This window comes from Periplaneta americana, chromosome 6 (genome assembly GCF_040183065.1).
Source record: "Periplaneta americana isolate PAMFEO1 chromosome 6, P.americana_PAMFEO1_priV1, whole genome shotgun sequence".
NCBI lineage: Eukaryota > Metazoa > Arthropoda > Insecta > Blattodea > Blattidae > Periplaneta > Periplaneta americana.
Window position 1 is genome coordinate 169,418,696 of NC_091122.1, and position 25,783 is coordinate 169,444,478.

Consider the following 25,783-nt stretch of genomic DNA (forward strand, 5'->3'; position numbering starts at 1 on the left):
TTCCAGAGGTCCGCAGAAGATGCTCCTTTATCTATTAAAAGCTTTCTTTGCTATTGCTATCCTCCTTATGACTTCCTGACAGAAGCTAATATTACTGCTTACAGTACATCCCAGATATTTGAAGTTGTCGGAGACATAGGCTATATAATAATAATAATAATAATAATAATAATAATAATAATAATAATAATAATAATAATATAGACAGGGAGGCATATGACTCGGTTAATAGAGAAGTTTTATATAATATTCTTATTGAATTTGGTATTCCCAAGAAACTAGTTCGACTAATTAAAATGAGTCTGAGTGAAACGTACAACAGAGTCCGTATAGATCAGTTTCTGCCTGACGCTTTTTCAATTCACTGCGGGCTAAAGCAAGGAGATGCACTATAACCTTTGCCTTTTAACTTTGCTCTAGAACAGTGATGTCAAAGCAAGCGCATTTGTCTGACCTTGACGTCGTGCGCGGGCAGCAAGCGCTAAGTATGGAAAGAGGAAGGGTTGTGTATATGAAGAAGCAACCTGTTGGATTAAGAAAACAGTGGTGCACAAACTTCAAACGGAACGTGAAATTTTATGTCGTTATTTTTATATGGCTTCTTTCTGTTTAATATTATCTATATTGTCTGTAAAACAAAAGTACTAACACTGATTTCTTGATATTGCACTTGTGTTTTAAATCTTAATAACATAATAGAGAGTTAAGAAGGAATATTCACTTAAATTCCATAGTAGCATAATATTATACTGTATTAAGTGGATGAAACACATCATTCATAAAGAAAGTGATATTCCAAAGAAAGAGATTGAATATGACATGATAAGTTCGAATTTATATTGATGGTATCTTTAGCCTTACAAAAGTAATCAATAAACTAATCAAAACAATATTACAGTACAAAGTAAAGTTACCTAGGTACTGTATCTGTTTTAAGTGTAAGTAATATTACATAACAAAACTCTTATCGCATTATGCTTTTAAGGCGATATTTGTGAGCAACTTCCTATCATCAGAATATTAAATTATTTTCTCAAAATCTGCTGAAGCTATAGAGCTGACATTTTTACAACACATGGGTATGTATCTTTTGCTTATGATGTAACAGTAGTTGCTTTGTTAATTCATTTCCTTACAAACAATTTCCATGCGAATATTTTCAAAATTTTCAATACACTATCTTCAATAATACGTAGTCTATATACGGTATATTAGATTTACGAAAACATTCTGTAAAGCTACTAAATAAATAGGCCTATACCTGAAAATTACACTTTCATATACGAAAAGTTGAGAAAATATTTATTTTGAATAAAAAAATCAAACTTGTGAAAAATGAGCATTAAAATTAAAACTTACATTCTTATAATGCACTTATACTTCTCAGGCAAATCTAAAAATTAACATGGATAGAGTGTTAATAAGTTCTCTTCCCTTTATCTATTGAATCAGTGCTGGCCATCCCTGAATATAGCTCGACCAAGCAGCATATACTACCTCTTTCGTCTGTCTCTTTCCTTTCCGCTTTAAAGCGCTCAGGCTCTCCTGAGCTCTAAAGCGCTTGCTTGCTCCTGTGGGCATCAATTGACATGCCTGCTCTAGAACATGCCATTAAGAAAGTATAGGAAAACAGAACGGGTTACATCAGCTGGCTGTCTATGCGGATGAATATGTTAGGAGAAAATCCACTAACTATTACGCTATTTGATGGAATAGTCCCATACGCCCAATGTTTTTTTTTTACTTGGAATCCTGTATAATTGCAATAATTACAGATTATACAGGAAAGCGTTGAAATTCTTGGTAATTCACTCCATTGCATGCATATGGAACTGTAGCTTTTCATAATAGGAAGTGAAACGAGGCAAGTCGGGATGCAGTTCGCTTTCTTTTGAAAACCCAGGCTCATCCTGCTCCGTGTATACGTATTGCATTGTTTTATTGGGAAACAAGCACCTGCAGGAAACGGCATCATCACGACTCGGTCTGTGTTACGAACGCGACGGCTCTGTCTAGGCTACTGGGTTCGAAGCGCGGACGAGGGTGTATAATCAATCACGCCGCGTGGGAATACGTGCCGGTCGCTTCCAGCCATTAGCTTCATTACTGCAACGAGCGTGCTCGTCAGATTTCTCCTTACGCTCCTTTCTTCTCGAAGGGGACTGAACCCCAAGGCTCGCTTCGTCGTTTTATACCACGCAATTTTTAATCTGTTATTTACCGACGCTGTAACCAACTGCGAGGTTATATAGAATCCGCTACGTGGTGACAGCGAGACGAGACCGAGAGTTCTCCATGAGATTACCTAACATTTTCCTTCAGTCATTCATAGTTTTTTTTTTTTCGTCGGCCTGGTTGGCACAGTTGGTATATCGCTGGCCTTCTATGCCCGAGGTTGCGGGTTCGATCCCGGGCCAGGTCGATGGCATTTAATTATGCTTAAATGCGACAGGCCCATGTCAGTAGATTTACTGGCATGTAAAAGAACTCCTGCGGGACAAAATTCCAGCACACCGGCGACGCTGATATAACCTCGGCATTTGCGAGCGTCGTTAAATAAAACGTAGGCCTAACACATAACATTCAAAGTTTTCTACTCAAGACAGGTCTTTCACTGCAAACCCAGCATTCTCCAATCTCCTCTCCTTTCCACATGATAAATATAAAATCTTATGGCCATAGGCACCAACATCGGTTAAAAATGTAGTAATCATGGGTTACGAAAACACGGTTAAAAGCAACCATGGTTAAAATGTAATTTCTGTGTACCATCCATAACCACCAGATAGCTGACACCTCATGGTAAAGTCTGTGATGAAACACTGTTTCTACAAAATGACGAAAGGAAAGCATCCATACCTCTGCAAAGATAACAATCAACGTATAAAAACGCCTGCGCTTACTCCAATCTACATCAAAACGAACGTACTCCATATTTTCGCGTTGCATTTGTTTGTCTTTGGGCGCTGTTATATTTACAGGTTGCAATTCTTTGTTTTTCATTGTTGTTAGGTTAGAATCGTACAAAATGGAAAATTAAAAGCGAAAATGGTTATATTAAGTGTGTCTGAAGTATTGATAGATTTCATCCTACTAGATTTAAATATGGGGAATCCTTCATATGTTCCATTAAAAAAAAAAAAAAAAAGATATATCCATAAAGGAAACAGATGAAGGAGATTAGTAGGAACGTGTATAAAATCCAGGGCCCCAATTATACCACAGAAGTATGCAAAATCCGAAGATTTTTACATAACCTCTCTTCGTTCAGCCTGCGACGTAGGAAAAAAGATACTAAAGTTATCCCATTAAATTACTGTAAATACGTGTCGCATATAATCGTAATGCAAACAGCCGACTCGTGGAATAAATAAGACTTTATGCGTTATTCCAAGTGATCTAATCTTCATCTTTGACCGTCTCTGCAGCTCATCTCTGGAACTCTGTACCACAACATATCAGAGACTGTCGGGCATTATTTAGTTTAAAAAATAAACTAAAATTGCACTTTTTCAATTCAGATTCCTTTCAGTTATAAGCCCTTTCCTCTGCGATAGTTTCGTAAAATATACAGGGTGTTTCCGAAGTCGTGTTACAAACTTTCAGGGATGATGGCGAAGGGCACATGTATCAATTTGAGATAAGGAACCATGGTCCGGAAATGACCGAGTCGAAAGTTATAAGCAAAAATAGTTGTGTGGAAGTGGAATTCTAATTTGGCACCACGTGCCCTCCTTCCCTCAACTTTTGGAACAGTCGTGGAAAAATGGAATGGGCCGGATGTCTCCTACGTGGGTACTTGCCCGATACAATCTGTGAGCTTGTCTACTGTTCCCGTTGGCTCATCCGTATTCGAAAACCAGGTCTGCATATTCCGCTCTCGTGTACTCCTCCATTTCACTAGGACTGATCGACTGGACACTGCAACTTGTACACATACACTGCTGTCTACAGACGTACATATCAGGACCGACCATGTCCGTTACACATTACGCTATCTGCATTGCTTTAGTGTAGTTTCCTGTCCCCATCCCTCAGACAGCGCACTGAATGGAATACTGTAAGTAGACAACGTAAACAACGTCAGATGAATACAGTATGTGTAAGTTGTACAAATAAATACACAAAAATAAGGTGTACAGAGGAATAAAATTATTTCATTTCCACAGAACTATTTTTGCTTATAATTTTATACTCAGTCATTTCCGGACCAGGCTTCCTGATCTCAAATTGATACACGTGCCCTTCGCCATCATCCCTGAAAGTTTGTAACACCACCTCGGAAACACTCTGTATATTTCATTTCCTTCCTTTCCCCACCCCCTTTTTTTTTCTTGCTCACCAGATGAATTATTATCATACCCTTTTCATTGTGAATTTTATTTAATTTTCGTATTTTTCTTTTCTTTTTTATTACCATTTTATTAAATTTAATTTTGTTATATTCTTCCTTACGTTTTCCCTATTAACTATTTGTACTAAATGAGTTGCTTTTACTATATTCCAATGTATTTTATTTTCTTTTTTCTATTATGGTATTATTTTCATGTTGTTTAGTGTCGATTTTATTATGCTATTATTTTTTGTAATATGTTAGTATTCTGCTCTTTAACTTTTTGTTAAATTTTCACTGCTTGTATACTTTGTGACCTGGTAGAGTGTAAGAGAAGGCCCTATACCCTTAACTCTGCCAGTATAATAAATAAATAAATTATTATTATTATTATTATTATTATTATTATTATTAATTTTTTTAATTTTTCAAAGGATAGCTAACCATTTATTTATTGATCTGTTTTTTCTTACAATCCACCACCAGTCTCTCATTCTCTGAGCTGCGACCCCAGATCGCTGTTGATGCGGTGGCTAGTGAGAGGAATAGAAATCCGAGGCCCAACCAAACTTCACAGCTAGTGACTCCGTTGACTGACGGCTCACGGCTCAGAACAGGTTGGGATGCGTGCAGCCAAGAGGCAAGTCTCTATTTTCAAATGCTTGAAAACACTCCGTCTCGTCAGCTCTCCTCACAGCCTGCTCCTATTTGCATTCTTGCTGGAGGCTTCTTTTAATAAATACATCAATTTTAAAGACAGATGCTAATGCTGCAATTGTAAAAGTGTGCACGTATTCATAGCACTGATAGTTTTGCTGATTTTTGTTAAACGCTTCTGGTATGCTTTAACGACACAGTTCAAAGCTTCATTTGAATATTATTTTAATACGGTACCGCCCCCGATTAAAATATACGGCACCGAAATTCCGTTCAGTGAATCAGTAAAGAACCTAGGTATTTATATGGATAAAAGCTTAAATTGGAACATTCAAGTTGCAGAAACCTGCAAAAAAGTATTCTCATTAATCACTCGTTTAGGCGATTGAAGAATTTTCTACCCATTTCCATGAAAAAAAATGTTAGTGCAAACACTCGTGATGCCCCACTTCGATTACTGTGATATTCTGCTTACTGATCTAAGCGTTATTTTGGCGCAGAGACTACAACGTGTTCATAATATGTGCGTCCGTTTCGTCTGCAATATTCGCCGAGCTGATCACGTAACACCATCCCTCGAAATGTTGTCCTGGCTCCGTCTAGAAGATCGTAGGAAAATCCACTGTCTTTCCCTTCTCTTTCACATATTGCATTTCTCCACTCCTGTCTATCTTGCGTCTCGTTTTCAAAATTTATCCACCCACCATAACCTAGACACACGATGACAACACTCCTCAATATTATCCATTCCATCCCACCGAACATCCTCATATTCATCTTCTTTCACTGTGGCTGTTCCTCGACTTTGGAATTCCCTACCGAGTAATGTCAGGGACTGTCAGACATCAAACCAATTTAAGAATAGACTAACGAAATATTTTTCTAACAATTCTTGTCAACAATAATAGCTGTTTCAGATTTCTCAACTATTTCTTACCAATGTTTATTATTGTCACACTAACATTACTTATCCAACTTTCATTATTTACTTTCCTGTTGTTTTATGGTCTAGATCAGCGGTGGCGAAAATGTAATCGTGCGCCGAGCCACTGTGTAACCTGCAACGTGCATATCACCTATGGAGGGAGGCGGACACCCGAAGGGGAAGTGAAGCAACTATCTGACTTATTAACGGATTTTAATTTTCCTTACGTCAAGCACTTAAATATAATTTTATACAGTACAAGGCTACAAACTATGTTTAGTACGCGTAACGAAGAAAGAAATGAACAATATCACAACCTAAAATAAACTGTCTTCAGAATGTCTTTACGACAAAGTTTCAAAATCAGGAATTATGTCACTTACTGCCAGTCGTAGTTGATCACGAAGGTATTTGTCTGTCATTCGTGATCTAAATTTGGTTTTTACTATTTTAATTGTTGAAAATAGTTTTTCACAAACGTAAGTTGTAGCGAACATGGCTTCAACAGAGCAAGGGAAAGAACGAGGCTTCGGATATTTATTTTTTGGCAAAGATTTGAAAGTTCAACATTTGTCAAGTCCTTACATCTAGCTTTCATTCGACATCACAACAGTAAATCAGTGAGTTCAAATTGAAGATCTAACCGCATTATTCGTACATCTGCTGAAAAAGGGTCGACGTACAGAGACGATGATGATGATGATGATGATGATGATAACAACAGTAACACTTAACCTTTTAATGTTTCATCAGTAACATGTAGTATAATGCCGTTTTATGTTCTACAACCGTTTTCCTCATAATACTTGTGAACAAATCATACATTTAATATTCTCATCATATTTACAGCAAAAAAATGCGTCCTCCCATCCTACTTGGAACTTTCGTAGATGGTTTCGAGAGAGACATATGCCACTCGCAGGTCAAATGGAACGGAGTTTGACTCCAGAGGGTAGGGGTTGGCGGAGGTTAGAAACAAGCACAGCTATCACTGCGTGCCACAATGTCTCGCGAGTCACGTTCTCGCCACGGCTGGTCTAGATATTAATGTAATAACTATATAAGCAATTGTATTCATTAGAATTAGAGTCTGGCTGGGCGGAAGAGAAGGCCTACTGGCCTTAGCTCTGCCAGATTAAATAAATAAATTATTATTATTAGTATTAGTAAATACAAAACACCTGCCACAAACACACTACTTTATCAAAAAAAAAATGTTTATTTTCATGTCCTCTATCATATCAGAAAATTAGGAACAGTAATTGGTACACCCTGTACACAACTTTGTCAATATTATTCCCGTTAGAAAGAGAGTTCAACTGTCAGATTGAGATTCAAGGCCACATGTGATAATAACATAGGAGGCTGCATATTATACATTCATTTGTTCTTGGAAAATGTAACATGACAGCATTGTGCTGTATCTAAAGAGAGTTCGTGCTAGGAGGCAGACCGGAGTGCGAGCAATATAAAACCAAAGGTAAACAGAGTCATCAAAGCGGAACAACGTACTTGGGTTTGATGTTCATTCGTCACACCGAAACGCGGACTAATTAGTATAAAATCGTGGCATTGCAACTGTAACACTCAGCCATGAATCAATATCTTTTCTGGCACGATCACAGCCTTCGGAGTTTGCCCTCATCGCAACGCAGGCAGAACAGGTTGGGCCATTCATCACCATATTAACGAACACATGGTTTTTGTAACTGACTCCATTCAATGAGTTGGGAAGAAGGATAAATCTTCTGAATAGACTCCGTTAGATACAATCTCTGGGCCCGCAGAGCTAATTGTATTTCATCAGTGTCAGGAAGTTTGAAGACTGTGAGCGTGTTGAAGGCCCGAGGATATTTTGCCTTTGTTTACGGAAAGACAACTTATCTTTATAAACAGCCATGCGATGAACAATAAGACTGTGGAATGCGGTGAACATTTGAAAGGCATTTCTTCCTGTCAAGAAGAACAAAACAAAAGCCTAATTTTTTTTGGGGGGGGGGGGGACATAGAAATTTAAAAATGCAAAAAGTTTTTTTTTATTTTTATTTTTTTTCCCCATGTATATTCTAAACTACGTCTCTCATATCTCGATAGAGAGCAGAATGAAATTATCACATGTAATATCACAAGCGTTCTCATCTTGTCGATAATTCTCGAGCGTTTGGAGACATTGAATTATCCAAAGAGACTAGAACTCATGTGATATTTGAATAAGACCATTTCGCGAATAATAATGAATAAATAAAAATAGAAGGTAACATAATTTAATAAGACATTTAATTTGTTAACTTAGGGGGAGAGGACAGTATTTATTAAAACTTTTTTCCTATTTATGGTAAAATATTATTTGCTTGTATGTAGAGATCTCATGTCTATAGCAACTCAACCAAATAGAAATACCGTATTTTGAAAAAAGTTATTTGGGGGCCCAGATTTGAAAAAAAAAAATACCCAATGCAGGATTTTACTAAAAGTGATATATCTAAGCCATTTTTAAAGATAAATGCAAACAGTTTTTTACATTTTACTTGTAAAAGCATAATCTACAAACTGTCTGTAACAGAATTTTGAGCCACCGGCGTGGCTCAGTCGGTTAAGGCGCTTGCCTGCCGGTCTGAAGTTGCGTTCGGGCGCGGGTTCGATCCCCGCTTGGGCTGATTACCTGGTTGGGGTTTTTCCGAGGTTTTCCCCAACCGTAATGTGAATGCAAGGTAATCTATGGCGAATCCTCGGCCTCATCTCGCCAAATATCATCTCGCTATCACCAATCTCATCGACGCTAAATAACCTAGTAGTTGATACAGCGTCGTTAAATAACCAAATAAAATAAAATAAACAGAATTTTGATATTAGTCCCTACATACTTACAAATGGTTTTTAAGAAACTCGCAGGTTCACTGCCATACTTTCATAAGCCCGGCATCGATCCCTATCCTGTGCAAGATAAATCCAGTCTCTATCATCATATCCCACCTCCCTCAAATCCATTTTAATATTATCTTCCCATCTACGTCTCGGCCTCCCCAAAGGTCTTTTTCCCTCCCGTCTCCCAACTAACACTCTATATGCATTTCTGGAATCGTCCCTACCATGCCCTACCAAACTCAAACGTCTGAATTTAATATTATGTAAAATAAACAATTAAAATTTAATAACACTTTTTTGATTTCCTTTCTCTCAAACACCCTTGATCTCTGTTCCTCTCTCAAAGTGAGAGTCCAACTTTCACAACCATACAGAACAATCGGTAATATAACTGTTTTATAAATTCTAACTTTCAGCTTTTTTGACAGTAGACTGGATGACAAAAGCTTCTCAACCGAATAATAACAAGCATTTCCCAAATTTATTCTGCGTTTAATTTCCTCTCGAATGTCATTTATATATGTTACTATTGCTTCAAGATATCTGCATTTTTTCACCTCTTCAAAGGATAAATTTCCAATTTTTATATTTCCATTCTGGTCACGAGACACAATCATATACTTCGTCTTTTCGGGATTTACTTCCAAATCTCTCTCTTTACTTGCTTCAAGGAAAATAGCACATTTAAATGTATCGACCTGGGCCGGAATCGAGCCCGCACCCCTCAGACACAGAAGGCCAGCACTCTACCGACTGGGCCACCCAAGCCGATGATTGGTTGTGTGTTTCAATTTTCTATACAGGTCGGCAAAAACAGTTTCAATCAGAATAATAATCGACACCTAACCAACTTTACCATCGGTACTATTTTACTCTTATTTTTTGTGCTGACTATACCTAACTTGCCATGTGCGTGAGCTATCAGCTATACACCAGAGCACACCTAACCTGTTTTCTTCACTCGGTGACCAAACGCTGGACTTCAGTCATGACAAATTGTGTGGAAGACGAGAAAAAGCCACGAAATTGTTTAGGTCTACTTAACATGTTTTTCTTTTTCAAGTTCACAGACTATGATCCCGAAAAAAACACGATAACGGTAGGGAAAGTCAAGTTCCAGAGAAAATCTGTCGCACAGCCAATTTAACAACCACAAATCTCGGATAATCTCCTTGGAAATCGCAATATTGTTCTCCTAGATACAACTCGCACTATCGCCTGACCTTCAGATGGCAAAAATGCAGCAGAGTAAGCAGCTAACAGTACTTCAACTCGGGTATCACAAATACGAAGATGAACTGTTACCACAGTCTACTATATACAGGCACGAAGCTTGGGATGATTTTTTGCCAACGAGTTGCATTTCTCGCGATAATTGCTAGCCGCTTGGAGCGCTGTGAGTACTAGGAACAATAGACTGTGTCACTGCCATCGTGATCTAATACAGGCCGTAAGGCAGACCATGTGACTCGCTTAATCCGATCACGAAGGGCGGCGTTTCAACCATATAAATTAATTGGAATGCATAAAGAGTAACATATATTTCTCTAAAATGTAGTGTAATTGCATTAATAAAATTTAAAACAATGATTAGGGACACTTCAGACATAATTCCTTGCAAGTTAAGGTGTAATATTGTTTTTGGTGTAAAACATAATGTCATGTATGACACCCGTCACATTCTATTTGTCTGTATTTTAATACTACAATTGAGTACTGAATTATTGTATTTATCTACTACCTAAGAGACGAAGTAAGACAATCGTACGTACACTAATTTCATAGGAGTGGCATGGTAAATTTTCTGTCTACAATTAAGGGAAGTAGATATGCTAAATTAAAATCACAATATAAATTCGTTTTTATTGAACCTCAAAATAGCTTCCATTCTAAACTTGAAATGTTGACGCGAACAGATTATGTTAACATGTAAAATTCTCTTCACATTAAAATAACACAGTTTTGTAATTATTTCTGCAACATATTATGCAACAAGAAGTAAACGGAACTTATGGACAAATTACACTAAATAAAACTTAGCTATGATACGCAATAAAGTTATAATATATTATTTCACTGAGCTCCATACACTGAAATAGAAAACCCGAACATACATTACGGCCTGGTCTAGATCGAAAAGGCATTGACTGTGCCGTATTTCGTATTTTTGTGAAAAGTTCGTTATCGCTTGTACTTTATTTTATTTTATTTTATTGGGTTATTTTACGACGCTGTATCAACATCTAGGTTATTTAGCGTCTGAATGATATGAAAGTGATAATGCCGGTGAAATGAGTCCGGGGTCCAGCACCGAAAGTTACCCAGCATTTGCTCGTATTGGATTGAGGGAAAACCCCGGAAAAAAACCTCAACCAGGTAACTTGCCCCGACCGGGATTCGAACCCGGGCCACCTGGTTTCGCAGCCAGACGCGCTGACCGTTACTCCACAGGTGTGGACTATCGGTTGTAATAACTGTAAATGGCTAAAATACAATAATTTGAATAATAATATGGGACAAGAAGACGTTTGTAGTACTATAAATTGTAAGAAAAATAGGTTAGAGTTATCCTTCTTCCCAATGATCCAGGAAGGTGAGTTTATAAAATATAATATATATTTTATGAAAATAATATATAAATCTTATCACATTTCAATAGTGGAAGGAAGGTGTTAATTTTTCAAAAGAACGCGATATCGAAAGTATAATACATTTTACCGTCTGCTAAGGAAAGAGTCTGTGATGAGGCGATAGTAGCGATCCTGGTGGTGAGCAACTATCTATGGATGCATATTTCAACTGTCTATGTTTGCATATTTAGTAAGTATTAAGCTTCGTGACTGTATATAGTAGACTGTGCTGTTACCTCAGTACTCTTGAAACGAACGGGCAATAAACGTTACACGGTAGAAGACAGATGCAATGACATCGAGCATGTATAAAATTTGTTTTCTTACTGTAGGCACATTGATCACCCATGATGACATGAAAGCAGGATGAAGAGGGCCGGCATGGTAGCGATTAAGTGTGCTTAGCTGAGGGGATACAGAGAGGGAATGTGAAAAGGGCAATGTCCCTCATCAGACGGTAAAGAGGATGTACAGTGCTTGATACTGCACTCACACGTACTCGTAATAATGAATGAAGGAAGGGGTTGCTTGCTTAATATGAACTAAGCGCCTATTGCATAACTTCTATACATTCTGAGTGTAGCACATTTTATAGGAGTAATAAATTTAATAATTTAACGACCGTCTTGTTTCCTAAGCAATTTAATTTAACCAATAAATCGTGTATAAATAAAAAAATAGGTGTTGTGATCGATAATAGTAATATGCGTTACAAGAGCGGTATGTTGAAGTTTTCATGTTCGAGGAAAAGTTTGAAAAAGCGAAACGTAGTTGAGCTTTTTTAATTTCCGAGAATTGAAAGAAAACATATCGCTCGTGTATCGTACATTATTTTGTGCGAAGATCGTTTATTACATACTTGAAAGAGGAATTTCTAATTAGTTGCAATGAAATCTCCATCTTGGTTTCTGTTCAATGACGGCAAAATTTGCAAAACAAAAATATCTATCTTCAACATTGTTGCTTTAAAATGTTTCCTGTGTTTACTATACTCCAGCAGGCAGTGATATACGTCTGTCTTTACAGACGTGGACAAATTATTAGACTAAATTAATTATCTGTGCAACAAAGCTGTATTTATCGGCAGAAATAGTGAAGAAAAATGTATTTTGCACAGAAATAATGAACAGAAAATTGAGTCTGGAGGTTATTAATATTTTGTGAATATCCCCTTATTCTTTATTAACGCGTTGATTTTGTCAGGAATGTTGGAAACCAAAGTTTGACACATTCTTTGAATATCAGCATCATTTAACCAGATATCAGACGGTGCTTAAATGAGCCCATGATTTGTTGTAAGTCTCTTTTTGTTCACTTTCTTCTTCAGTATAGATCACAGATTTTCAATTTCGTTCATGTCCGGTCTTCTTGGAGGCCATGGGAGAACAGACTGTTGAATATTTTCTGCAGTATATAATTAAAACATCAGTAGTACCAACACAGCTATTCAAAATATGCTTAACCATTGGCAAAATATACCAAAAGATGTAAACAAACATATTTACAACAATAGAGACTCCGTGAATTATACTGATAGTTGATATGACAAATTATATTATGTTTCCAAGAAAAACGTTTTAGTCTAATAATTTGTCCACGTCTGTATTTCCCCCCAGTCTACGATGAGTCTGGAATCTTGTTGATTTTTTCACTGCTTCCTTAATGTTACTTGCATCACGAATGCAGTAACTTTAGTGGAGTTGCAGAGTTTACTTAAATTTTGCAAATATTTAAAAACAATAATTAACAGTGCAATTTAGGTGAAATTGCAGTGGTAAGTTTCCAATTTATAATTATTACTATATTTAACGTCTCTAAAAATAATATGTTAAAAGCCTAAAGCAGTAAAATCAATATGTCACTAAGCGGTAAGAAGAGGGAAATTGTTATGTGTGTTAGGTTGGGAATACTGAATGTGGAATTTTAGACATTCCGCGGATTGGTTTTGTGCGGAAACCAAGCAAATACGCACGATCTCGCACAAATACTTTTACATATGAGAATTATGTCCTATGAAATACACGTAACTCGTAGTAATAAAATCAGTACATGGAATAAATGTCAATGTGAATTGGGAAATGGGAGAAGAAACACTTAAAAGGTGTCACCACGGTGGTCTGTGACTAGAGCGCTGGATTTACAATCCTGTGGACCTAGGTTCGATCCCTGTCATACCTCTGATTTATAACTTGAGTTGGGTAAGCCGGTGATCTATGTAACAGGGGTTTGTCCACCGCTGTGGAGTAACAGTTAGCTTGCCTGACCGTGAAACGAGTGGGCCAGAGTTCAAATTCTGATTGGGACAAGTTACCTAGTTGATTATCTAGCGTTGAGTGAGATGCAAGTGAAAATGTCAGAGGCATGAGTCCAGGGTCCAGCGTCGAAAGTTACGCAGGACTTCCTCTTAATGAGTTGAAGGAAAACGCCGGAATAAAACCTCAACCAGGTAACTTATCCCAACCAGGATTTGAACCGGGGTCCGTTCGGAGATGAATATCATAGAACATAACTCTGTAACAGAAAATTACAACCAATATTATTGCATGTACAACTTCAACAATGAAGCACTAGGTATCGTTTGGGGCGCCAAAGAATATACACTGTTCATTTAATGGAAGTTGCCTGAACATCGTACGTTCTCTTCCCACGATCCCAAGTCGTTAGCATTAAGTAGGTAATGCAAAACGCTGCAAAAACATCACAACGCAAACACAGCTGGAGAAGGGCTCTGACCTTCGTCTACAGAACTCAAGATTATTTCATACTTTTCACTGTCACAAATAAAGCATTATGATAGTGCAACTGAAGTCAACAATACTTCACTTCTCCACACTAAATTACCCTAAACACAGAGTGATTACCGTCGAGGTTTTATTGTGTTACAGTATAAATAAAAACAACCTGCTATATGAGTATTTAGGAAAGCAGGTAGTGATGCCTGTACGATTATAGAATTTCGGTACAATGTTTCGTTCAATATTTCTACAGTTTTAGTGTTCAAAGTGAATAATAACTTCCGTGGTTATACAATAAATCGTTCACACCTGTGGAGTAACGGTTAGCACGTCTAGCCGCGAAACCAGGTGGCCTGGGTTCGATTCCCGGTCGGGGCAAGTTACCTGGTTGAGGTTCTTTCCGGAGTTTTCCCTCAACCTAATATGAGCAAATGCTGGGTAACTTTCGGTGCTGGACCCCGGACTCATTTCACCGGCATTATCACCTTCATCTCATTCAGACGCTAAATAACCTAAGATGTTGATAAAGCGTCGTAAAATAACCTACTAAAATAAAAATAAATACAATAAATCATTCTGAATTCAGTGGTATAAAAGACAACTAATTAGTTTGTTATCAAAGTGTTGTGTCAGTGAAGTGTGTTGTGTCAGTTAAATTTTATAGTTTATAGCGGTAGTGCAAAGTACTTGAACAGTGAAATGTTTTTGAAGTGTTATTGAAATCAGGATAGTATCAGTGAAATGTGTCGTAGTTCCAGTGCAGTGAGTGAGTTGTCAGCGAAATGAGTGTAGTGTTGAAAGCTACTTGTGCAGGTATGAATATATCATACTCGTGGGTTTTAGTTCGAACTTATGGTTAAGATACAAATTATATTTACTGTAAATATTATTTTAAGTGATCGTGCTTCATTTAATTTGGGATGCTCATTATTATTATTATTATTATTATTATTATTATTATTATTATTATTATTATTATTATTATATTATTATTTATTATTATTAGTAAAAAAAAGGGTAAAGGTATCCCCGTAACATGTCATGAAGGCACTTGGGAGGCATGGAGGTAGAGCCCCATGCTTTCCATGACCTCGGCACTAGAATGAGGTGGTGTGGCCGGCACCACGCTCTGACCGCCTTTTACCCCCGGGAAAGACCCGGTACTCAAGTTTATAGGAGGCTGAGTGAACCTCGGGGCCGTTCTGAAAGTTTGGCAACGAGAAAAATCCTATCACCACCTGGGATCGAACCCCGGAACTTCCAGTCCGTAGCCAGCTGCTCTACCAACTGAGCTACCCGGCCGCCCATTTATTATTATTAGTATTATTATTAATTATTATTAGTATTAATTATTATTAATTGCATTTTTATTAATTGTGTTTATTATTAATTGACATTAATAAGTGTAATTAGTTACCACTGCCACCAGGTATATACCCAATTGCAGTGTGAATAAATACAAGTAGTTAAGAAAGGCTGTAACTAATAACCCGTTTTTCCACTTTGTTAAATGTACTACAATCTTCACGAGCACATTACTTGCTACTTCACCGATACTTCTTGTATTTTTTTAAGCTGTCAAGTAATGTACGCCTATATTGTAAACTAGCCGTACCCGTGCGCTCCGCTGCACCTGTTAGAAGTAAATATAAAGTAATTACATAATTAAAATAGGACGTTTGATCCAGGGAACATTCGTGTTCGATAGAAGGATAAATCGTTTAATATGTTACTTAATTTAAATTGTATTTAAATAATTAAAATGCGGTCATTTTGGTCCAGAGAGCAATCATTTGGTGCAATGACAATTTCTTTAACATGTTTCTTAATTGTTATTACATGTAACCATAGTTTAATGAAGATTGACATCATTTAGTTTTAATGTGTATACTTTATATTACTTGCTATAGGTTTCAGAAGTTACTGTAATAACATTGTAGAATTATGTCCATCTAGAGAAACTACACTTTCCAATGGTGAAATAATAATTAAACAATTAATTAGCTTCCGATATTACTTCATACAAACACAGGAACAGTCTCTGTAGGCTATGTTTAATAGCTTTGAATTGTTGTTGTCCAAGGCCCCTTATAGACGAAGTCATTTGTTTTTATTTCAGTACAGCGTCTTAGATGGCGTTATTGTAATTTTAAAACTCATTTATCTCATTAAATATCAGTCCTATCAAAATGTTGTATAGAATAAAACTTATCGGAAATTATTTTTAAAGAAACTTTTGCTATGTAACATTTTTTCATGAAAATCAATAATAAGCGAGATATTTCGATTTATTTAATTCAGGCCCCCTTATAACCCCCCTTTTAAATAAAGTATTTTGAATGCCATATAGCCTAAAATCTAAGTTACAACGAACTTATTTTATATTCAAATTTTCATATAAATTGGTTCAGCCGTTATCGTGTGAAAAGGTAACAAACATCCAGACAGACAGACAGACATACAAACAAAAATTTCAAAAAAGCGATTTTCGGTTTCAGGGTGGTTAATTATATATGTTAACACCAATTATTTTTTGGAAGATCGAAAATTACCAGACAATTTTTGGCTACAGATTTATTATTAGTATAGGCTAGATTCTAAAGCAAAATTTAGTTACACATTGACTCTTGATGAAACAGAAAAAAAATATTGAACTTTGACCAACAATTGTTGCTCTTTTTTCAACGTATATATTTCCCGATTAATTATATTGTACTTGCTACATCGTTACAGTAAAATAAGAGCTGAACAGTATTAGATACAATACCTCATACACAATTGTAACTCCATAGTGTGTCCACCGTTCTTCGAAGCATCTGTTCCTTGACTTCCCGCGGTTTTCCATCTTAAAATCATGACAAATCCTCCAGACGAAGTTCAGAAATCGTTCCAAACAGACACGCCAAAATCCCATTACACACTACACATCACACTTGCCATTAAATTATTCAGACGACTTGGGTTTTCTGGGTCATCCTCTTCCAAACAGCACATCGTAACCCGCAATAATAATAATAACAACAACAACAATTTAACAAGAAAATAGAACAGAAGTTACATAATCTCACAGAACTGTATCACTGGATCACATCGTGTACACTGTTACGAGCAACAAAAACGACAGAACTTCACTCGACTCGAAAACTCCCGAACTCGCGGACGAACAGGCTGCTCCGGCTCTTAACCCGACGGCGGCGAGCGCGCGACTGGCTCACACTCCGAATAGGAGAAGAGAAAACATTCGCCGGTCCGGTGGATTTCTTCAAAGGAAGGAACGAGATTATCTCGTCTTGCCATTTTCCTTCCTCTTCGCCGACATCGAGGTGGGCCTCGTCTTCGCGGGATGTCATGTATGACCTATAGAGGAACTAGCCACGACACGGAGACTTCCAAGAGGAAGTCTGCTACAACCACACCCGAACATAACCTACAAATTAGGAGACAGGCTATAAATTAGTCCTCTTCGACAAACGTCTGTCTTTTGACTGGCGTCGACAATGAATGACAACTAGAGATGGGAACGATATATCTTACGAAATATCGATATTTTCGTTTTGATATATCGATATATCGTGTCGAAATTTTCATTCAATATATCGTATAATATATCGGTTTTCTCACAAAATTTATCGTTTCTTTTTTTTTTGTGGAATTATCATTATCATCAACAATAAAATCTACACTAGACAACTCTGATAATTCCCTGAGAGATGGCGCCAATGAAGGTGGACAGTTGCGTAATTGTGCAACCGAAATATCCAATCCAATCAATACCTTGCTCTGATTGGCTGGACTGAAATTCGAATTCAAGCTGTTTAATATGCAGTACCAAATTCAAAATGCAGAGTGTGCGAACGTGAGACTGAGACGGGCGGTTTATATATAGTTTTTTTTTTGGTACGTTATTTTACGACGCTTTATCAACATCTTAGGTTATTTAGCGTCTGAATGAGATGAAGGTGATAATGCCGATGACATGGTCCAGCACCGAAAATTACCCATCATTTGCTCATATTGGGTTCAGGGAAAAAACCCCGGAAAAAAACCTCAATCACGTAACTTGCCCAAACCGGGAATCAAACCCGGGCCACCTGGTTTCGCGGCCAGAAGCGCTAACCGTTACTTCACACGTGTGGACTATAAAGTAATGTCACAAGAGGTGTGAAATTTATTAAAACTATTTCGTGAAAAACTAAAAATGTAAATAATATATACCTAAAATTCGTTCACAAAATGTTAATAATTGTATATTTATGAATACTTAACCTATTCAGACATTGTGAAGTCGAAATAGATGAATAACGATTACTTCAATAAAGAAGTTGAATGTTATTCAGTAATGCCAATTGAGAAAAGCGATTAAAAGGTTTAAAAATGTTAATTACATGTACTGCGCTTTTCTCTTGTTATTATAACAGAAATACGTTTTCATTATCTGCTGATATCATAATTTAATTTAAACATTTTATAGTATAATTACAAATAACCTGATTAATACATTAATTAAATGAACAATTGCTACGAAGGAGTGTCATTTTCTTTAGATACAATGGACATGGAATTAGAAGATGAAGATGTAGATGTAGATGTGGAAATAGAATTTCGTAATGCATTTAGTACAACGGATTCATGCTCATTGATTTACGTGGAAACAGTTGGCGACACTGACTAAACAAAAGAACGACCAGGCGATAAATTGATATTGATAAATCGAGCTGCAGAAATTATCGCGATGTATGACTGTGAATGGTTGGAATTCTAAATGTATTTACCCTTCATTGGCCGAAAATTGAATGACGTCGTATAAACGGAATAGTATACTAGTGTTTTAATATGACTGTTATGTTCTCCAAGATGCATCTTATGTTAAAAATGTTAATTACATGTACTGCGCTTTTCTCTTGTTATTATAACAGAAATACATTTTCATTATCTGCTGAAACCATAATTTAATTTAAACATTTTAATGTATTAATTTGCTTACGGAATAGCGATATATCGATAGCTATATTTTCTGCAATATATATCGATTATCGAAATTAGGTTTGCAATATATTGCAATATCAATATATCGGTATTTCAATTATTTCCTCCTTCCTGACAACACCATACCATGCCAAAGAGAAGCCACCGCGAAATATCGTCCGGAGATGTAACGATAAGGCAATGGCTACGTTTTTCCGGTTGCTGAGTGCAAGGATTTCCGAGCGACCAGAACGTGCTTTATTAGGGAAAATGAAATCGCCTCACCGAAACTATGTCGACTTCATGAGATTGTATGATAAATGAATGCTTTGTAGTCCGTGAATGAAGACTAATTAGAAATCGAAAATAATTACTTTCGCGTTCTAAATACCCGTTCAATGTCGCAGAGAGGTGTTCATTATGCATACATAAAGGAAACCAATCAAACTAGGTAGCGAATCCGACGTTAAGGTTTCCTATTCGAGAGTATGCCCAACCTGTAGCTCAGTCAGGTAACGGTGTCTCGGGTACATGTGGATGCACATCATTTTTTCTCTGTATATTGTGTTACTTTATCATTCCACCATTGCTCCAATATCACCATCTCATCGCCTCTGAAAAACAATTCAAGTTATAAACCGACGTTTTAACTGAAAAGGGTTTTTCTTTCGTATAAAAATTATACACGGTTTATTAGTAAGACCGTAAAAGGTTTTCTGGATTGACTACGTTATATCTAAACAGTATAGACTACCCGACGCACAGCACTATTGAAGACGACACCATGGATAAATATATAATAGGATGCGAAACTGCGGTCAGCACCATCTGGCGGAGGGGGGCTGAAATAAGATGATCAGCGCCCAACGTCGTAGGTGGTGAACATTAGAACTACGTGTTGGGTACATTACCCAGAGTTCTCTATTTATCCGTTCGAGATATTGCTCGAAGAGACAAGATGGCAGACAGAAACTTGCTAATAAGTGGACATAAAGTGATACTACGTGTGTATAAGCAGTGTATATTAAACTGTGATGTTTATGGACGTTGTAAAAATAGTGTTGTTGAATGTACTGTAAAGTAATAGTAATATAATAAATTGGACTATCTAAGTAGTTCTTGCAGACTTTTCCATTGCGCTGTACAATAAATACCCAAAGAATACAATCCCAATTATCTAACCTTTTGCTTTATTTTTTGTCTCTGTCTGGATATATTTTAATTGGGTAGTGTAAAATAGATCGTCTCTTTTATCTTCCTGTTGGCTCCGGTAAGAATTTTCGGTAGATGCTGTGAGGAACAAAAATGTTAGGGCCGTATTCATAGACATTCTTAGCGCGGGCTTCAACTTTTCGTATTCAAAAACCAGTGTTAGCGATATGAATTGATATGAATCCTGTACAAGTAACCATTCGATAACCGGGACTAGTTTAGCACGCTCGTAGCGCGGGCTAGCGAAATGTCTATGAATAGCACCCTAAATGTTTTATTTTAAATTGGGTTAGTTTTGAATATCGATAAGGGTGGGAGGGAATACTTTCTGCACAGTTTAACATTTTCGTCACCAGGTGCGCTGCTAAATGCATGGAGTAATTAGTTATTCTTTTCGCTACTTGGTGCGCTGCTAGATGTAATAACGCCCCTCCTCCCAACAGGTGGCAGCAAGATCAATTTCTACAACAACGCCTCTAGTGTGTGTTATGGGAAACTCAGTAAGTTTTCCATCCTGTTATATATTCATCCATGACGACACTTAATATAGCAAGGAGAGACAGACGTGGCTCATACGGTAGCGCATTTGCCTATCGATATGAAGTTGCGTTTGGGACTGGCTGAGTTTTATTCGAGGTTCTCCTCAACTGCAAGGCGAATATCAGTTATTCCCATGACTAATCATCGGTCTCATCTCGCCAAATACCATCTCAATATCACCATCGATGTTAAATAACAGTTCCGAGTCCTCGCGGGGAAGGAATTTTCTCATGAAATTTCGGCCAGCGTATGGGTGCGGTGTCTACCTAGCATCATGATGAATTTGGGGAGCTACGATAGGTAGCTAATTCCGGTTACAACCAGATATAATGGCTGGGGGGGGGGGTCATTGTGCTAAGCACACGATACCTTTTTCTGATTGGATGATCGTTCACCTCTTCTGAGGTATGTGGACGTGAGGCCAGCAGCCAGCTGATAGACCTAGGCCCTTCACGGACTGTTGTGCCACGAATCATTATTACTATTATTTATGTCATTAGTCGAAGGTTAGAGTTAGGCCAATGTTTTTAATGTTTGTTATTTCAAGACACAGCAATTGCTCGTTTAGATATTACAAAATCCATTGCTATACCCGGCTTATTTTTTCTTTATGTTTTCCTAATATAGGCCTATTTGATTTATCCAGTCACGGTTATAGAGTTCTTTCAGTGGAACGGCGAAACTCGGACTGAGACAAATGGCCAAGAAGCTTGGAGCTCACATATTCAGTTTTTCTCAGACCCAAACTCCCTTGCGAAGACACGTTTTCGCGTACCTTTTAAAGTTTCTCCTCACAGTTCCCTTTCATTAATTAATTCATTAATTCGGCCACAATTTTATATGTAGGTCGTAATCTCTCAACCCCTAGACCACCCAATTAACTTGGCCCACTGTTTGAATGTCAGATTCCCATTTCGGCAGTGCGGTATTTAAAAGCGTCCAAACAGTATTTATTGGAGGCAGCGTAATGAACTAACTGGTTGTAAATTCCGAAGAAAACGGTTTTACACACATTAGGAAGAGGTGAATGGAAAGAACCTTGATGCAGGATTGCGAAACAACTCTTAATGAAATTCTCACGCCTTCACTCCAATAGCTTTTCAATACGACAGCCAAACAATTGCGAGAATATCGGCTCCCAAATAAAAAAACACTAATAACCACCAAACGTTTAATTACATTAGTATATTATTAGTACTACGCCCCAAACATTATACACTTTTGTGCAGTAAAATGAACAGGAAGTATATTTTGTTAAAACTTCCTTCTCAGAAAAGAATGTAAGCTTGAATCAGATTGTGCTGTTTTTAATGATGGGAGCAAGGTAACGACGCAGTTAAGACGCTGTGTTGTAAGCCAAAAGGTTGCGAGTTTGACTTCCGATGAAGTCACAAATTTTCTCCATTGATCGAATTCTATCGGCCGCATTTTAGCCCTGAGGTTCACTCAGCCTTTGACAGAAATGAGTACCAGGAGTATTATTATTATTATTATTATTATTATTATTATTATTATTATTATTATTACTTACTTACTTACGAATGGCTTTTAAGGAACCCGAAGGTTCATTGCCGCCCTCACATAAGCCCGCCAGCGGTCCCTATCCTGTGCAAGATTAATCCAGTCTCTATCATCATACCCCACCTCCCTCAAATCCATTTTAATATTATCCTCCCATCTACGTCTCGGCCTCCCTAAAGGTCTTTTTCCCTCCGGTCTCCCAACTAACACTCTATATGCATTTCTGGATTCGCCCATACGTGCAACATGCCCTGCCCATCTCAAACGTCTGGATTTAATGTTCCTAATTATGTCAGGTGAAGAATACAATGCGTGCAGTTCTGTGTTGTGTAACTTTCTCCATTCTCCTGTAACTTCATCCCGCTTAGCCCCAAATATTTTCCTAAGCACCTTATTCTCAAACACCCTTAACCTATGTTCCTCTCTCAGAATGAGAGTCCAATTTTTACAACCATACAGAACAACCGGTAATATAACTGTTTTATAAATTCTAACTTTCAGATTTTTGGACAGCAGACTGGATGATAAGAGCTTCTCAACCAAATAATAACACGCATTTTCCATATTTATTCTGCGTTCAATTTATTATTATTATTATTATTATTATTATTATTATTATTATTATTATTATATCATATTCCTGAAGACTGGAAACTTGAAAAAATATATCCAATCTAAAAAAAATGAGAGAGACAAGAACGCAACTAATTACCGCGGCGTTAGCTTGTTAAATAGCTGCTATAAAATTTATTCGAAGATACTAAAGAAATGGCTGAATGTAATAATAGAGAAAAAATTTCGAAATATCAAAACGCCTTTAGAAAAGGGAGATCTTGTGCTGAATGTATATTTACCCTAACACAATTATTTGAAAAAGAGAAAGAATTTAACTTAGGCTTCTACCAATTTATGTAGCATTTGTGGACTTCGAGAAGGTCTTTGACAAAGCGAATAGGAATACACTTTGAAACATTATGCTCAAAAAGGCATCCCACAACATTTAACAAAGCAATATATAGCGTATATGTAGAAAACAAAATAACAATAGTAACAAATATACAATGAGAGGAAAAAAGAATACAATATGACAACTTGTGTAGGAAAAAAAAACAAAAGTGTTGACATTTAAAGGACTAGATACAACCAGAGCAAAAATAATAATTGAAGGAAAAATAATAGAGCAGGTTAATAGTTTCAACTATGTGGGATACTATATATCTACTTTTGAAAATAATAAAGATTTTAACAATAAAGTAAGTAACGATACCCGGGCCCGGAACAATTTTTCCTTGAAATTATTCAAACCTGCTTTACAGGTAGCTACTACCTGAAAGCCAGATTTGCATAACCAGAAGGAATTTAAGTAAAAAAAAAAAAAAGAAAAGAAACGCAACTGAAATTTTATAAAGTAATGGCGGTTCCGATATTTCTGTATGGCTTTGAATGTTGGGCAGTAACAAGAAAACAAGAATCAAGAATAATATTGAAGCTGCAGAAATGAAATTCCTAAGTCGTGTAGCAGACTACACAAAATTTGACAAAAAGAGAATCGAAGACATTAGACAAGAACTGAACATATTCAACTTACAGCACAAAATAGCTGAACACAGAACCAACTGGCTGGAATTTGTCAATAGAATGGTTGTCTCCCGTATTCCACAAAAAGTCCTAACTTATATGCCAAGAGGAAAGCCTAGTTCAGACGGTGCGTGTTTCTATGATGGATTCCAATGTGGCTGCGCTGATGGCTGCCCTGCATGCTCACTTGCTGGCTCCCGTGTTGGCTACGGTGATGGTAGTTGTTCACACGGAGCTGGCTCTTTTCACAGTTCAAATTGGAAAATCATCTGCTGCTTCATCTGTTGCCAACACTCATGGTCAAAAAGAAACTAAACGGTAAATGTCGTAATAAAGTAATTAAGCCATAAGTGCAAAACAGCTGAAGTCCGATATTTAATTGTTGTTTCTTAGGGTACGTGCACGTTGGAGCAACGATAAACGATGAAAGAAACGATCTAGCGATGCTTTGGTATTATCAAAGAATCAAGTGTTCATATCGGAGCAACGAGGACGCGGGAAGCGAACATTTTGATTTATCAGTAGAAGATATTCTATGCAGCCACTTAATGAAAGAAATTAAATAGGAAATATCAGCTGCAAAGTTCAAGGTTAATATAACTTAAATACGTACAAAATTAAACCCGTTTCTCATCCCAACGATAGTATAAATTCGTTGTGTTGTGATTGGTTCTTGTGATCACATAACATATGACGAATAAATACACAACTGATCAACTTGTCAATATCTACATTAATTAATTTAATATGCCAAAATAATAATAAATCGATTAATATTCGAATATATTGATAACCACCGGTAATCTTACAGCTTAATATTACCTTAATCAGAGATCATATGAACGACAAGAGCGAAGAAAATGGAACTTATCTTTTTCGTCGCTTTTATCGTGCATCTTCGCTTTTATCGTTACTCCAATATGCACACCTCAATGACAATGCATGCTTCAATTCTCCCTGATATAGCATCGCTGCTTCTTTTATCATTTATCGCCGCTCCAACGTGTACGTACCTTTAGAAACTAAAGAATATGGAAAAAAAAAACAGGTATAGTTGGAAAACAACCAACATGGCGACATGGTTTCAGAGGTGATATTATATGATCATCTTTGGTTCCAGCTTGCAAACCATCACGAAAAATAGCAAGGAACCTAGCCTCGAAATCCAGCAAGCTAGCCATCCAAGGAGCCAGCAGAGCGCATTACTTCCGGCAAGTGAGCACGCAGGCTACCCATCAGCGCAGCCACCTTGGAATCCATCACAGAAACACGCACCGTCTGAGCCAGGCTGAAGAAGGACTCTTGGTAGACCTAGGAAACTTTGGATTGAACAGCTTAATCCTTCATGAGAAAGGAACAAATCTACTGGGCTTAATCCATGTTTGGCTGGTGATGATTATTGTTATATCATCATTCTGACAGAGAAACTACACAGGAGAGGGAGAAGTTATGAAAGTAGATGGTCTTGAATGTGTTACCTAGTATGTCATTTAAATTCGTAGTAAAAGATCATTATATCAAAAATATCCGACATAAAATACAGGAAGAGAATACCACACACAGAACAGAAAATTCCGTTGACGAACTCATAATATGTTAAAGTAACGGAAATTCACATAGTTTAAGTCTTAAATACTTTCTCTTTAATTCCTACAATGTCACAAGTACCACTTACTCTCTCTCGATGAGTAGGAAAATGTGTTACATAACTGTGTCGTCATGAGAAGGTTTATAACCAAACAGCGCTGACGGCGAGTTCTAAGTCTCAAATTAAGTAATTAAATATTAATTTTTATAATCATCTTCACACTCAGACACAAGC

The 25,783-nt window shown here is 37.0% G+C and overlaps 1 protein-coding gene across 3 annotated transcripts in view; it reads right to left on the bottom strand.

Annotated features, from left to right (window-relative positions):
- The window catches only part of klar (klarsicht), a 1,308,544-nt gene that overhangs the window by 1,240,070 nt on the left and 42,691 nt on the right, over positions 1–25,783 (bottom strand). For 2 of the 3 annotated variants that reach the window (XM_069829504.1, XM_069829503.1), the window contains exon 1: positions 16,913–17,337. The exons of the other annotated variant lie outside the window; for it this stretch is intronic. In XM_069829504.1, coding sequence (XP_069685605.1) covers positions 16,913–17,059 — 147 coding nt within the window. In that variant the 5' untranslated portion in view covers positions 17,060–17,337. Of the gene's footprint in view, positions 1–16,912; positions 17,338–25,783 lie in introns of those variants that run through there. 3 annotated transcript variants of the gene reach the window in all.